Source organism: Sinohyriopsis cumingii, chromosome 6, assembly GCF_028554795.1.
Source record: "Sinohyriopsis cumingii isolate HCF-2022 chromosome 6, ASM2855479v2, whole genome shotgun sequence".
NCBI classification, from domain to species: Eukaryota; Metazoa; Mollusca; class Bivalvia; order Unionida; family Unionidae; genus Sinohyriopsis; species Sinohyriopsis cumingii.
This window is the reverse complement of record NC_142966.1, coordinates 155,749,853-155,765,688: the sequence shown is the minus strand read 5'-3', so window position 1 is coordinate 155,765,688 and position 15,836 is coordinate 155,749,853. Positions and strand designations below refer to the sequence as shown.

The 15,836-nt window shown below is 33.2% G+C and overlaps 1 protein-coding gene across 3 annotated transcripts in view; it reads right to left on the bottom strand.

The window, feature by feature from the left end:
- LOC149798332 (uncharacterized) overlaps positions 1 to 15,262 on the bottom strand; it is a 194,972-nt gene extending 179,710 nt beyond the window's left edge. The window contains exons 1-3 of one of the 3 annotated variants that reach the window (XM_089963472.1): positions 14,957 to 15,252; positions 3,382 to 3,453; positions 399 to 2,468 (exon numbers count right to left, since the gene is read on the bottom strand). In XM_089963472.1, the coding sequence (XP_089819598.1) occupies positions 1,978 to 2,468; positions 3,382 to 3,453; positions 14,957 to 15,167 (774 nt within the window). In that variant the 5' untranslated portion in view covers positions 15,168 to 15,252 and the 3' untranslated portion in view covers positions 399 to 1,977. Of the gene's footprint in view, positions 1 to 398; positions 2,469 to 3,381; positions 3,454 to 14,956 lie in introns of those variants that run through there. The other 2 variants (XM_089963474.1, XM_089963475.1) reach the window with 2 other exon arrangements.
- Positions 15,263 to 15,836: the final 574 nt, after the last annotated feature.

The window sequence follows — 15,836 nt, the reverse complement described above, 5'->3', positions numbered from 1 at the left end:
TCTTGGTTCAGTGTGGGGAAGGGTGCGGTAGTTTAGTAAATAAGAGGGACTTATTCATTTCCTGCTTAGCAGCCAATGGTATACAAGCGAATCGCGATAAATTCCAACCATTGTTCTTGTCAAAATGCTGAAAAATGACTGATTTCACCACTGAAGACACTGAAATAACCTATGAGTACTGTGTGGAATTTATCGGTGTAGATATTGAATGTATCTCACGTAAAGTTTAACAAAAACATATCTATGACAATGTCTCAACAGTTCTTTGTCCATTAATACTAAGTTGATCTACGAAAGCTTTATTAGGTCACACTTAAAGCATTGCGCCCTTATTTAGCATTTCTGTATCAAACATTAATTCTGACGAAATGGAGAACAAATTACAGGATAAGACACAGTGATTGGATTTTGATGACTTTAATAGCTCTTATGATTACCTGTTAATAAAGGCAAATATTTGTATTTTACATATCAGTACCTTAAGACACACTGCACCCAAAAAGCATAAAATACTTCACAAGAAAACACCAAATTTTCAATAATTCGGTCACATGCAAAGAAAGCAACCATAATTTCAGATATCAAAATTTGGCAACAATAATAAGAGGACATACCAAATGGTATGGTGAGCTTTCTTTTAAATGTGGAGCGGCTTCCCCAGTCTGAAACAGCCTGCCCAAGGAATTAAAATTACATATATTTTGAATTAAAAGTAAATTTTAATTTATTATAAAATTGTATGCACCATCATTTCCTGATATCTTAATTTTCAATATGGCCTTTGCACATACATTTTATTAACAAGCATTTTACAAACGAATTCTCATATTCTAATCCAAATTGTCATGTGGTCGCCTTCTGTGATCTGTTACATATATACATGCGTTTTACTTATTTAACACATCCGCATGTTGTATATATTGTTGTTTGCCTTTTCTTTTGGGAAGACGGAAATTAAATACTGCAAAAGGAGAAGACAGGAAGAAATTCAGGTCCAAAAGAAATAAATCTATTGTAATATAACAATTTTTTTTCTTTTGCTGCTTTTTAAACATATTTCGGCCAAAAATATATAAGACACAATAACTATGTATGTATGCCTACAGAATACTTTATTCACATATCACTGACGGGGCATAATGGCTGCTGCCGTTTTTCCCGTTGGCATACCGATCTAAGACATTTTGTCTATTTCATTTCAGAATCGTATCAGAAGTAAAGAAATATGACATACTTCTGTTGATAATACCTTGCCAAACCTAATTTTTCTTCCTGTGGACCAATTTTAGCAATATTTTTTTCACTCTGATTCCTGATGATTAGAGACCCACAAAATGAAGAAAATTTGATTAGAAAAATGGGACAACATTGGTCAGAACAAATCACTCGTTTCAAATATGGACAGTTGATTGGGAAGCAATTAACAGCCCCACAGTTGGTGGGAAAATTTTATAACCTTTCTTTATAAATCAACAATAGGCGAAAAATCATTTACCTCAGGTCATTGAAACAATATAGTCTGAAATAATAAAATATCATATTTCAAATAAGATTAAGTATTAATTTCACAATAATTCAGTGCTACGTATCGCACCATGCTGACAACCGTTATAGCAGTAGTCGTTTGGTACCAATGTCGTCACACGAGTTTAGCGAACAGGTATTAAACGAAACTTATAGATTCATGCGTGAGCAAAGTACTTTGTTAAAAACGGATACCGGCTCTTTTGTACTTCATTATATCATTGAAATTTTATGTCTCGGATAAATATATTTTGTTTTGTTTTCAGAGACACTTAAGTTGTAGCAAACATTAACGTCATCTTTGGAGCAGGTTATATTTTGAATTAGACCTAATTGCGTGAGCTAACTTGTGTCCAGTGGAATCATTAAATAACTATACGAAACCCCAACAAAACAATATGCGATCATCAGCTATTGACCAGTATAAGGGAAATAATATTTAACGGTTCTATTCTATTTAGAACAGACTACACACGCGAGTTCTCGTCCGTTGACGTATGGTGGACATCGCAATGCGCCGCATATGACATCCACCAGGTAAATTACGTGACCATTTAGGCTGGTTTCCCCACCTTCAACAGATTCCGGATGGCCGTCCAAACATACGTACTCTGTCGATGCAGCATGACCGTAATACTGTGAGACAAGGTAACCCGAATATTCAAGCGTCCATCCTGAGTAACAATTTGTTCTCCCTGGGATCATAATAAAAGAAGAACGACTGGTTCGGCAAGCAGCACATGGAACATCATTGTCCATAATTGCAGGCGAGAAAGGGGTAAACTTACCCCCATAGCCTATCTCATATTCTGTACCATATACGTGAGCTCTGAGTTCATTATCCAATGTTCCGTCTTCATATTTCGCCCATGTTGGATCTTCTGGAAGGCAAAGATTGTTTGGTCCGTTTCCCGTCTGAGTGTATTCAGAGCCAGACATATATCCTGAAAGTTAATTCGATACGTTACATTAAATGGAACTCGGCAATCACGCTTGTCTGGTGCTAGACGAAGTAAGTGTTCTGTGAAATGTTCTAGACTGGTGTGATAGAGAACTTTGCTCAAAAGCAGAATTGCTGAAAGCGGGGGCCCAAAGGACAACATTACACTATACACCATCTGGAGGTGTATAATCTGATTTAGTTCTAATCTTTAATGTCCATAGTGCTCAGTTCTGTACAGGAACAGAGTTCGTCTGCCTTTTATCACTGCATCCTGCCTTGCAACTGGTACAACAACAAACCTTCGTGCATTTCAAAGGTAGCTAAGCCTACACGTAATCGTGACGTTATAATTTGGGTATCACGGCAGCCCTGAAACAATCTAATGGCTGTGGAAGTTATATTCCAAAAATTCCCGAAAGTTGAATTTTCAAAAATTTGGCATGGTTGTCTCAACAGCATATGCAACATTGTTTACTAAATGCATGCGAAAATTTGAACCACTTCTAATGAATCAGTGTTTATGCATGATGCAGACAGTTACATGCTTCAGAAAACAATAAAAACACGGTTATACTGATTTAGTCATAAATAGAGATGATGTTAGTTTTCTTAAATATTACTAGTTTTATTAGGTGCAAATGACACAGCTTTTCAACATCAAAAATTGTAAGTATCGACGATAATAGCAAAGAATGATTGTCCAATCTAATAATTTGTTCTCTAAGTCATTTCCCACTAGTAGAAAGTGCTAATTATAAACTTGTATTACAAAATGATTTTCTAAGATTAGAAAATCAGAATATGTCTAGATCAAAAATACCAATTTTATACTCGTAGAAATCATATTTTATTATTAGAGAAACTTATATAAGCATACGTTAATTTCGTCCACAAGTGATTGCTATATAGCTTACCTCTATATACTAAGTCTGTGCCATTTCCAGGACAAACAGTTCTACCCCATCTGATATAAGTCGTACCACCGTCTGGAAACAGACAAGAAAAAACAAAACATACTTTACAATTAAATAGTTAATATGACTACTCTTTCCGCAATCCAACACGCTAGGAGCATATGATATTAAACAGTACGCCGTCATTTTGAATATATGACCCTGTGGTCACAAAGGGGATTCAATATAATAAATAAAATATTAATAGTGTGGGCTACTCTGGAAACATCGGGGATTAATGATAAAAACGTCAATAGGATTAACGTTGTGAGCTACTCTGGGGACATGAGAAACTGGGTCATTATAGCTACAATGTCCTGCCATATCAGAATACATTGGACGGTATGGCGTCTAATAGGAATTGACTATTGTGAGTCGCTGTGGAAATTTCAATGCAACACATATCCTTACTAACTTATGATATAAAGCCCTTAGACTTAGTGCTGACGGTTCTAGACCGAGCAAAATCAGCCCAACGCCTACGATATTGGCTGGCAGTTTAGGGTTTGATATCGCCTATTCGTCAAAAGCTAAAAACTGTAGCCACTAGAGTTTCTCGCGGCTCTTGAACTACCGTCAGCTGAATGGTTATTTTGGCGAGATGTGCATATTATTTCCGGATTCAATCCTCTTTTTGGCGACTTATAAATCCACGTGGGAATAACAGAACTCTCTGTCCTGTGGCCATTTTGAATCTCGCGCAAGATACAGCTGTTACCAAAAAACTGCTAATTGTCTAAACAGTACGCAGATGTCTTCCGGAGAGATTTCCTTGCAAGTAAAATTGCACATTTTAATAAGCAGGTGAGATATCGTCCACCAGTATAACACAAATCTGAGTGGCTGACTGATCGGACTATGAAAGTTCAAACGATTAGATGAAACTCAAAGCCATGGTCAGTTCCATGTATCGAACACGGTTCCCAGTAGACCGAGACTATAATCATACCAAAATTCTGAAACTTACACAGAATTTAGAGAAGAGTATGATAAATAATATGGCCAAGACTAAAAGTGATTCTAAAATTCCGAAACGCGTTGAATTTAAAGGAAACTGAACAACACCGAGAGAATTTAATTAAAATTCCTCAACGGACTAATTCCCCTCAAACAAATTCATTTGTGAAGTTTATTATTGTATGCTTAGTGCGAGTGGTAAGTTGATGGTGCACGTAATGACATATATTGGAGAAAAACAGCTCAACTCTGAACTTGTTTTAATTTTAGCAATATGGAGTTCAAAGAGGTATACACTGGCCATTTTCAAAAGACACCTGTCCGTAAAGGTTAGCTTGAAAAGCAACATAAAATATCTAACATTTTTTCCTGTTTAGACAGGACACGTAAAACTGTTGTGGACACAGCCCTAATAGTGACATCTGCGTCTTCCAGAGCACTTGAAATACGTTGTAATACCTTGTAAAAATTGTTCAAATTTCTTTTATGAAATTGTTAAATTAAATATCAATTAAATTCCTTTAAACTAATTCTGGGGATTGGTGCAACACTATACACACAGATATATATATATATATATATATATATATATATATATATATATATATATATATAAACCGGAATATAATCTTGACATCAGGCACATCAAGGGAAAAGATAACTTAATAGCAGATGCACTTTCCCCTGAATAACAATGTATTATTTCATGTACACTATGTAATTCATAGTAGTTCTTCTTATGTTGTTCTTTAATCTATGGTAAAAAGAAAGCTTTATCATATAAATCTTTCTTTTTCTCTATGGGGGAAGTGTTACGTATGTTTGATTTAATTTATATTTGATTTAATTTGTGTTTGATTTGATTTTATTGTTTGTGGGTTTTGGAATCTTTTATCTTTTTATTTTCTTTACATGTCATTGTAATGTAATTTTGTTACTAGGAATTTGATAATTTCCAGAAAATTCAGTTTGACCAGAATCGTTCCTTAAACACCTAATAATAGAAAACCTGTTTCTATTTTTGACTTAGTTCCTGGCCTTGTTTGAGGATCAAGTAAAGAACTTTTTTTCTCGGAGTAAAATGATTCGTTCTTATCAAGGAGATACAGGGGCTACATGATGTTTATATGTAAAAATGATCACGTGATCCTCTATTTCCCAATGAGGCATTTCCGAAATTGCGAAATACTTAGTATTAATAGTATTAATGTTTAGAGAGAGAGAGAGATCGCATAGATTTTGGGCTTTTACACATTTGATGTCAAGTTGTTTGCATCTATTGTGACTCGTTTTATGTTTCTGAGTTATATGTTAATTTTCCTTCAAATTATTTGGGTTCTGAAAGATTAATTCGTTTCCCTGGAAATATTATTGTGTTCACACAGAATTCTTGAACAAAGACATTTTTTAAATTTTATTTGGATTTCCAACACCGGAGGATAAATTATTGTGTTTCTATAAGGAACTGTAGACTTCAACACACTACAAGTTACAGTATACGTCATCGCCTTCCATCTTGGATTCTTCGTTGGGACTCGAACTCGATTAGAACATTTTATTAGTAGGACTTCTAAAATATCATTCGTGGATTATTCTTGGATTATTTTTGGATTTGTTTTAAAACCGTAAGTTCATACTTTTTCATTTTCACAGTATTTTACCACGGAAATAAATTATATTTTTAAAAGCTTGTTGTTTTCACTCTTTCTTATTTTACAGTTTATTCGAGCCTAAACACGTATCATAAGAATTGTGTAGCTCGTCCTGACGATTATTTTGAATTTTGGATAGAATATTTCAGAAAACTTTGTTTGTTTTTGGAAATTTGAATTCCCCTAGTTTTTTAAATTTTTAGTGAAATCGACAAGCCTTTTTTAAAATGTCATCAAAAGTGGAAATCTTAATTTCATCTCCTCCCCAGGAACAGTTAGATCTTTTCAAAAAAAATGAATTGATTCAACTTGCCAGAAAGTACGATCTTTCTGTGGTAAAGGCTTCCTTAACGAAACAAGAAATAAGAAATATTTGGTTCAGTATTTGGTAGAAAAGAATATTTTGGATAAAAGTGCTTTGGTTTCAATCAGCAAGCCTGTATCAGACTCTGACATAAAAATGGAGGAATTAGAATTAAAATGCAAGATGGCATTGGAGTTGAGAAAGCTGGAACTTCAGAAAGAAGAAAGAGAAAAACAAATCCAAATGCAATTGCAATTTGAAAAAGAAAAAGAACAAATAAAATTAAAAAAGAAAAAGAACAAATGAAATTGGAAAAAGGAAAAGAACAAGTGAAAGTTAAAAAAAAGAACAAATAAAATTGGAGAAAGAAAAAGAACAAGTAAAGTTTACAATTTGAGAAAGAGGAGAGAGAGACAGGAGAGAGGAAAAGAAAACAAATGCAATTACAAAAAGAGCAAATGCAAATGCAATTAGACAAGGAAGAACGAGAGGGAATATCAATTTAGAATAAAAGAAATGGAGCTGGCAAGTGAAAAGAATATCCATACTTCAAATACAAATTTAAATTTTGATCTTCCAAAGAATAGTATATTAGTGGGGTTTCAGAGAAAAAGAAGTAGACAAATATTTTCCTTATTTTGAAAAGGTTGCTGAAAGTTTGAAATGGCCAGGGAGCATTGGACTGAATTATTACAATGTGTACTCACTGGCAAAGCTGGTGATATTTACCGTTTACTGTCAGTTCAACAAAGTGGTGACTATGATACGGTCAAAAATAAAAAAAATACTCAGTTTATTTTGTGATTGTTTTTTAAAAGACTACAAGAAATTTACAATCAATTTTGTCAAAACTTAGAAAAGTTTGATGTCTTATATAATGCGACCAAACTAAAGTATATTAAATGTCCTATCAGAAACATGTTATCTCCCCTGAATATTTTAAAACTTCAAAAAGTCTTAAAACATTCTAAAGGATTGTGATGGAAATTTCACTGTTATTTATAAGATGTACTCGTCTTCCTTATGTTATTTTTAGACTATTCAATATTAAATATCGACTGGGCATAGATTACAAGGTTTCTCTTTAGAATATTTCCCCCACGTATCATTTTTATTTTTGGTTTAAATAAAGAACGTTCCGTACATTTGTTGAGAACTTTGCGATTACGATATTTAAACAGGATGCCTTAAATGTTACCATTTATCATGTTATTTTGTTCTTCAAATGTGATGGTTGATAAATTACAATAATTTCTTCTCAAGTGAAATATAATAAATTACACTCATGTATCCACAAAGTGCACATGATATTTGAGGACGGTACATTACCTTTTAAGAAAGATTAATCTGGCACGACTCCAAGGTATGTGTTTCATATTTGATTCTATATAGAGATACCTACTGGATTTCTGATGAATCAGAATTCATTTAAAATGTGAAACAAAGGATATTTTCAATTCTTTTCGGAGAAAATAGTTTCTTTAAAAGCACTCGAATACTACTTTGATTTAAGGATAACTAATTTTCCTTCTCAAGATATTTATTTACTTCTTTTATTTTTAAATCATGCTATGAACGAAATTGTGGAATAATTAATGGATTTATTGAATATGGAAATTTATTGAATGTGGAAATATTCTTCTGATTAACTCCTGAAATATGCACATATTTCTAATGACTGCATATAATTTTAAACAATTTAAATCCATGATTGCACATATGTAATAATATAAAAGACAATGCAGCGTTAAATTTTTCAACTGGAAAATAATAAAAAATGTTACAATAGTACTTGCTGAATTTTACACTGGCATTAGATAGCGTAACCACCGTTTCAAGATAAAGGTAGGCATGACACTATACATGGAAATATGGCTGTATTTTTTAAAGGAAGTCAGTGGCATTTCTTACGTTTCGTAGACAACCTGGAGCCACAGTGATGTTACTCAATCATACACAGATAGCGCATGCTTCTCTATATTTGGCTTTGATGTTTTTATTTTTTGTGACAAATGGGTACACACGAGAGATAATGCCACAGTTTTTGAGCTCTTCATTTTTTTATCCATCATGATTTGAACATGTTCTCTGGTAAAAGAAAAGCTTTTTCATGTAAACTATAGTTATGAAAGTACATTGTGATTGTTTAATTTTACAGCTATACATTTATGATGTTTTGAATTTTTAAAAATGAACAGTGGGACAATGAAATAATAAATAAATGAAAATAACCAAATTTAGGTTCAATTTTTAAAAGTTTTACTAAACATTATGGCGTTCATTTCCCATTTAAATTCAGCACGTATGCATATTAGGCGACTTAGTTCGAAAGCATAGTTTAATGTTCATTGGAAACGATTTTTGGTAATAAGGTTTAGAGCACTGGTGGATCAAAGATCAAATCAAGTATCATTTATAGTATATAACATGATCTCAATAGCTGCAAGAAATATGTGACAAATCAAGAGTATCAGGATGATGTAGCTCAGATTGATTATTTCATTGAACTGAAACGCGATTTGTACGTCTTCTGTACAACCTAAGTTACTTATGCATTCAAATAACGTTTCTACAAGTTCCACAGCAATTAGATTTAAACACAATTTTGTTTGATGTAAAATGTAAAACAAACACAAGTAAGGAAGTTCAATATCCCGAATCAAAATAATACTCAGTTTATTTTGTGGTTGTTTTTTAAAAAAGAAAACTGTTTTTGCTAAACAATTGCAAAACCTTTTTGTTTGAAGTTTGATTGGCTTTCCAGACTCAGGACTACGTACACAAGGTTAACATCAGAAACGAATCTTAATGGTCAGCTCAGGATGTTTGTGTCAGTTCCATACTTTTGCAGTAACAACTGTTTGCAAGAAATATTTCTCTGACTGAACAAATATTTCTTTTATTTATTTCCCATGGGTGAAGGCTTTTGTGTCTCATAAATTTGTTTCTTTTTTATCTTAGAAAGTCATTTCCGAATTTGGACAAATTATAAAACAATTTTATTCTGAACGGAAATGCTCATTTTTGTCACCGGCATGCGTTTCAATGAAAAGCCCAATTTTCTCCCTAATTGCTTACATTTAAAAATAAAATACAGATTTAAAAGAGTAAAAAGAGTGAAAAGCAATAACTTAGGTAATTGTAAAATTATTCAATTTAGAAGAAGAAGATTTAATACTGAGATTTTAATTAAATATGATCAAGGCCTGTATCGTTTATAAATCATTTATCCAATAAATCCTACTTTGAGATTGTTTTTAATTATATTCGAAAGCTTTGTTTGCATTAGTTATGCACAAATTGACCTACATTCGGATATATTCATTTTAATTACACCTTTTGGACCAATATACCTTCTCTAAAATATATTCAGACTAATGACCCTTCGGACCTATACAAATATAGTCGAATTATTAAATCTTCGGAACCAATTAACCTATTTTTAAATATCTTCAGACCAAATAACCTTCAGACTTGTGAACCCTTTTCCAGATATAGTCGAACTAATGAACCTTCCGACCAATAAACCCCTTGTTTTCTAATATCTTCAAACTAACGAACATTAGTGCTTGTGAACATTTCAGCGTTTCACGTCAAGTCATAAACGATCTGATTAAAGAATTTTCAGACTATTTGCCCCTGCGTTTTTTGAACTTGCGAACATTCGGGACAACGGAACTCTGGGCTTACATTTTCGGAAGATATAGTTCCTGTACAATTTTTTGTTTCTTATGCGGCTGGATGAATTGCAAGATAAGTGTTCCAAAATATGTTATGATAAAATTTAGTTTAAAAAATCGCAATTATCGGGTATGTTTTGGTATGGTAACATTTTGACTGGGTAAATGTAATCTTCATGAGTAGGTTTTGGACTGGTTGCGTTTTGGCATTCATGCATCCATTTGACTTGGGTTTGATTCGGTTTAGGTACATTTTGAATTTTTGGTCAATGTACTTTTTAACTGGATACGTTTTGATTAGAAATCGGCCGCATATACAAAGGGAGGGTGTGCTACTACTATACTGTAAAGTAACTGAAATCTCCCCCAGGGTTTTAACTTAACTGTCATGAGTTCGTTATGGCAATTAAATTGTTTATTTGAGTCTTTATTATTATGATTGATTGTTTGATTTACTGACTGAATGCCCTGCAGTTATACTTCAGTGTGGCATAACACGTTTCGAAATAGTGCACCGCTCATGAGATCATACCGTTCAGATGGATTTGAGCATTTATGCCAGGAAACTGGCCTGATCCTCAATATTATATTTTTTTCACAAAAAAAGGGTAATGTCTTTGTTATATAATATGTATAAGAATCTTCAAAGACTCTCTCTCTCTCTCTCTCTATTTCGACTTTTACAGCCACTTCGGCTGAATAAATGATAATGCATGCAAAATTGTTTCTATTGTATTCTATGAGTGTTTTATATCAGTATCACCACAAAAAATACTAGTATTATTATTTTTTAAAAATTAAATAAAGAAAATACAAGATATCTAATTTAACCAAACCTAAGTCTACAGCTACAGATATAGTCCTGACTGTTGATGTAATGTATACAGCTGGCAATTCATAGTACCTTGTAAAGGTGTTTTGAATGCGAAAGACGGTTTATATGATTTTCTGACTCCCAGGTCGCATTCTTGTAAAATAAACTTAAAAGAGGCTATACAGGACACACTCGCCATTCGCGGGGATACGTACCGTACTGTAATGTACCAATAATAAAATCTTGCATGCAAAGGGTGATTTGATCCCGACACAAAACAACCAAATTTTCAATAGAGATATTAATGTAATATTGCAATAAACAAGTGGTTAATATGTATATTAATGTAGTAATGCAATAAACACGTGTACTATGTAGCAATGCAATAAACACGTGTAATATGTAGCAATTCAATAAACCCGTGTAATATGTAGCAATTCAATAAACCCGTGTAAGATGTTGTAATGCAAAAAGAATGTATACTATGTAGTGATGCAATAAACACGAATAATTTTGTAGTAATGCAATAAACACGTGCAATTTGTAAAATGAATATAAATGAAACTAAATGCCTTTCACTGAACATACATTTCACTGTGCGCGGGAATGGGCACGGCGCACAGCGGATATTCGAAACCTGAAATCCGTGATTAGCGAGGGTTTCCTGTTCGATTAGGAACGTCTAATTCAGTTGCGGTTCATAGCTCGTCCGATAGCACATTGTTTGCGATTTAGCTATCACTAAAAACCTACTTAGATTTAGAAGGTAAAGAAAGCGGAACAATACCTGATTGACACCATTGTACCGGTAGACAGATTGGTGTTTGGTGTGCTTATATTTTGTATAGTGTTTAAAGGAGAAATTCTTTAGAAGAGAACTATGGATGGAATCATAATGCATGATCTGTAAATCAAAGTCATGAAAATCATTAACGGAAGCCTGCACATTGAATGCACATCAGTTTATGACTTGCTTGCGCATATTGTCGTAATTATTGCGATTGCGACGACGAAATACACGGTTTGCTGTAATGAAATGTTTCTTTTTGGGTTCATCATCTGGATGACATAAAAGTCTGACTTCTATTTATCTGCTGAACTAATATGCGCATGACTTCCAAATTCCGTTTGTGGTAAATCGATGTCACTACAACAGCATCTGTGATAAGTTGCACAACCTTTCTTTCTTGTTTAGAACACTAAGTATGATATAATAAGGGCGGATATAGTTCATCGAATAATAGGAATGTTGCATATCAAGTGGGTCTTTTCGATAACTTACAATAGGGTGTTTTGATTTTACATTTAGGCAGAATAATTACACAACTTTACATAATTCTACAACGATTTTGGACATATTTTCAATAGCGGTTTCATATACTTCTTTCGCATGACGTGTCATGAATTGATGTTTGTTTGTATTAGACATGTTCATATCTTGAACTTTCATTAATGTGGACACACATGTGCGAAATATTAATACAATAGCAGGGACCATTATATGCAACAGCTTTTACTCTTCTAGTTTAGCAAAGTTATTAGTATTTGATGTTAAATGTAAAGAGAGATAATGATTTGTTGGAAACCAATAATTTGATAACACAGATCTCTTAACAATATATTGATACAAATATGACGAACGTGTGTAAAAATATTTGAAGACGACATAATCAGTTAACTTTTTATACAAGACAAATGCGCAGTTGTTTAGATTGGCAGACAAACACAACAATATGACAAACGTGTGTAAGGACTGATAAATGGATCGCAAGGGAGCGAAACGGAACGGACGGACAGACTAAGAGATGAACACTGACGGACGAATCGGCAAAGAACGAACAGAATTATTGACATTTGGCAAACGGACGGATAAAGAAACTAATGTACAGACAACTCAAAGTGGAGGGACTGATATATTTTATTTATTTTCTTTTATGCGAAGATAAAAATTAACTTTAAAAAAAACTGCTAAAACTGCGGAATACAATCTGGTGTTAACTTGCTATAAATTAGAGTTATTCAAGCTATTGACAGACGGAAATTTTAAAACAGTGTCAGACCACAGTCTAAAAATATTAAATTGTTGATGTTTAATTTAACTGCGGTATAGCGTGGCACGTATCGCGATATGTTCAGAAACACAATGGTCTAACGTAGTAGAGATTTTCTCCTAGTGCCCAACTCAAATATATATATATATATATATATATATATATATATATATATATATATATATATATATAGAACAGAGACATAAAAATAATGTTTATTTTTTAAAGTAAATTCTTTCTACTTGTGTTTCATGTTAAATAAAGTCCAAAATGTTGTATTTCTGGCTCAACTTATGTTTCCAGTGTTCTATTGCTATTTCGTCAAGTGACGTATGATGTTGGCACGCGCATATGATGTCAAAGAGCGTCCTTTTTGACTTGTTTGAGACTGTAATTTTTTTTAATAGAGATAAGACTATCCATGAAAATATAGTTTTACCAGATTTTAGTACCGTTTAGAGGGTAAAGAGACTCTGGTCCTTTCCAAAATTACTTTTGGCTAGCTTGGATGTGAAAAAAATCTTCAAGGTCTACGGAACGACTTTCTTTCTTGGCTCATCTTGTCTCACTGGGTGTTCTGGTGAAGGTAGATGGTATTAAATAAGGATCATTCGTGTCCACTTCAAAATCGCTAGCACAAACATTTGCCAATACATCTCTCAGGGGTATGAGGCGACACAGAATGTTGTCTTCACTTGACTGCTGGTTTCTCCTTGGAAATCTGTAATCGTTTCATGTTGGTTCAATATTTAATTTGACTAATTTAAGACTTCGGATATAAGTCATGATATTTGTTATGTTTGTCTAGAAAAATTACACTGGGTTCCAGATATTCCACATAGTTAACGAATAGAAACCACTAAGGTAGGGAAGATTAGAGACAAAAATAATGATACCTGTTATCAGTATCAAGGTAAAAGACATTGACCTTCAGAGTTCTCCAAGCGAAAATAGAACAAAAAGGGAGGTGCGTTCAGAAGAAACGGAAATAAGGAAATTCCAGAATTTGAGACAAGCAGAGGAAACTGAAGAAGAGCCCATGCCATATATATATATATATATATATATATATATATATATATATATATATATATATATATATATATGGGTGCATAGGTGGGTGGGTATGTGCCTATGTATGCAATTATATATGTATGCGTTCTTTTATGATAATTTATTGTTGTATAGTCATTGTCCCAATTTAGGTTCAAAATATATCAATAGAAATAACTGTCTGTAAGAACTGGAGTATTCATTTTGTTCTACGTTTTACTCTTTCTCATCTGGCAATTTGTCCTTGAAAGACTTTGTCTTTTGTTCTTTTCTTTAAATATGTATATCATTATTTTTAACCGAACAAGTGCATTACTTTCAATTAGACATATTCGACAGTTAAGTGAAAATCAAGACACTGAATTATCAAGGGGTTAGTTGATGACGATAGCAACATGATGCATTCAGCTGTGAAAACAGACGAATTACTCCATATACCTGAAAATTTCTCAAAGCGGGAAGGAAATTGCTTAAATAAGATTATGAGGGACGATGAGTGTGTTTTTTATTCTCCTTCGATTCAAGTTAGGTATTAGCAATTCTGATAAATAATAAATTCTAATATAAAAAGTGGTTTTGTAAGGGCAATGACGGCAACAAATTGAATCTTGATATAGCGATAAAGGATATCAGAATGGCTCTAATCGACATCTATAATTTCAGCAGAGATACACCCAGACTTTTATGAAACACTTATATGATTTGAATGGAAGAAACCTAGAAGGTCAGTCGTTACTAACATAATTTAGCAAAACAAACTTTTCGTCAGTAAAATTAATGTTTGTGTGTGTGTGTGTATTCTAAATTGTGCTTTATTTATATTTGCTACTGAACTACAGTGCCTATATAATTTAGAAGAATGATTGTGTATACTTTGCATTTCTGATATAGTATGCCGGATGATTCACTGACCTGTATCTACCCATGAATGGGGAGTAAAAGCAATTTAGAATGAAAGAAGTAGAAAGATAGAGGCTTAAAGAGGCTAAAGATACAAACAAGGGAATAAGTACACAGATTCTTACCTGTGTTATCCTTTGGACCACATTTTCTCTTCAGTTCCTCAACTTGTATCATAAGTACCTCAACGTCATTCTGTAACAGAAGCCTCTTGGCCTTTTCCTCCTCTAGTCGAATACGAACAGCTTCAAGATTGGCTTGACCCACATCTTCAAAAATGTTTGTCCCTACACAAGCATTTGTAACAAATAAAATTAGCAGTCTTGTGGAGAACATGATTGTTGTATTGCTCTTACCATACCGTAACGTCAGAGATGATGACTTTGAGATGAAAATTTGTGCTATATTTATACCTCAGACAGGACACTGATGTTATGTGAACGAGTGCATCTGATTGTTCGAGCAGACTTTTAATGACGTCATTCCGCTCTCGAAAATAATACAGGCCAGATGTTATTTGTTTGAGTAAAACTAATCATACATCAGGTATCAAATCTCCTTGCATTGCCAACATAAAGCGCAGATGCAGTTTTCTTCTTTGCTTGTCTATTGTTTCTGTTATATTATTTTTAAGATATCCCTAGCAAAACAAAAACATTTGCTTTCGACGTCAGTAGAATCGATACAATTATTAACAAAACTATCACCTTCTCTGAAACCAAATGTCACGTTTAACGCTTACAACCATTGGGTGGACGATGACTTGAGGGGAAAATGTCAAAGACTGGTTCAATATTCAGAATATATCATTTCTTTTAGTGCCAAATATTTAGGTTACAGATAAGTTCTTTTGCATACTGATAAAGTATGAATTTTGATTTATTTTGTCTTATATTCGTTTTGTTCCATACAGAGTGCATTTAGTTTCTTTCTAAGCAATTTAAACCACCTTGTTTTATTTTTCATTCTTGGGGGATGTGTGATGTGTATGTGAAGTGATTTGAA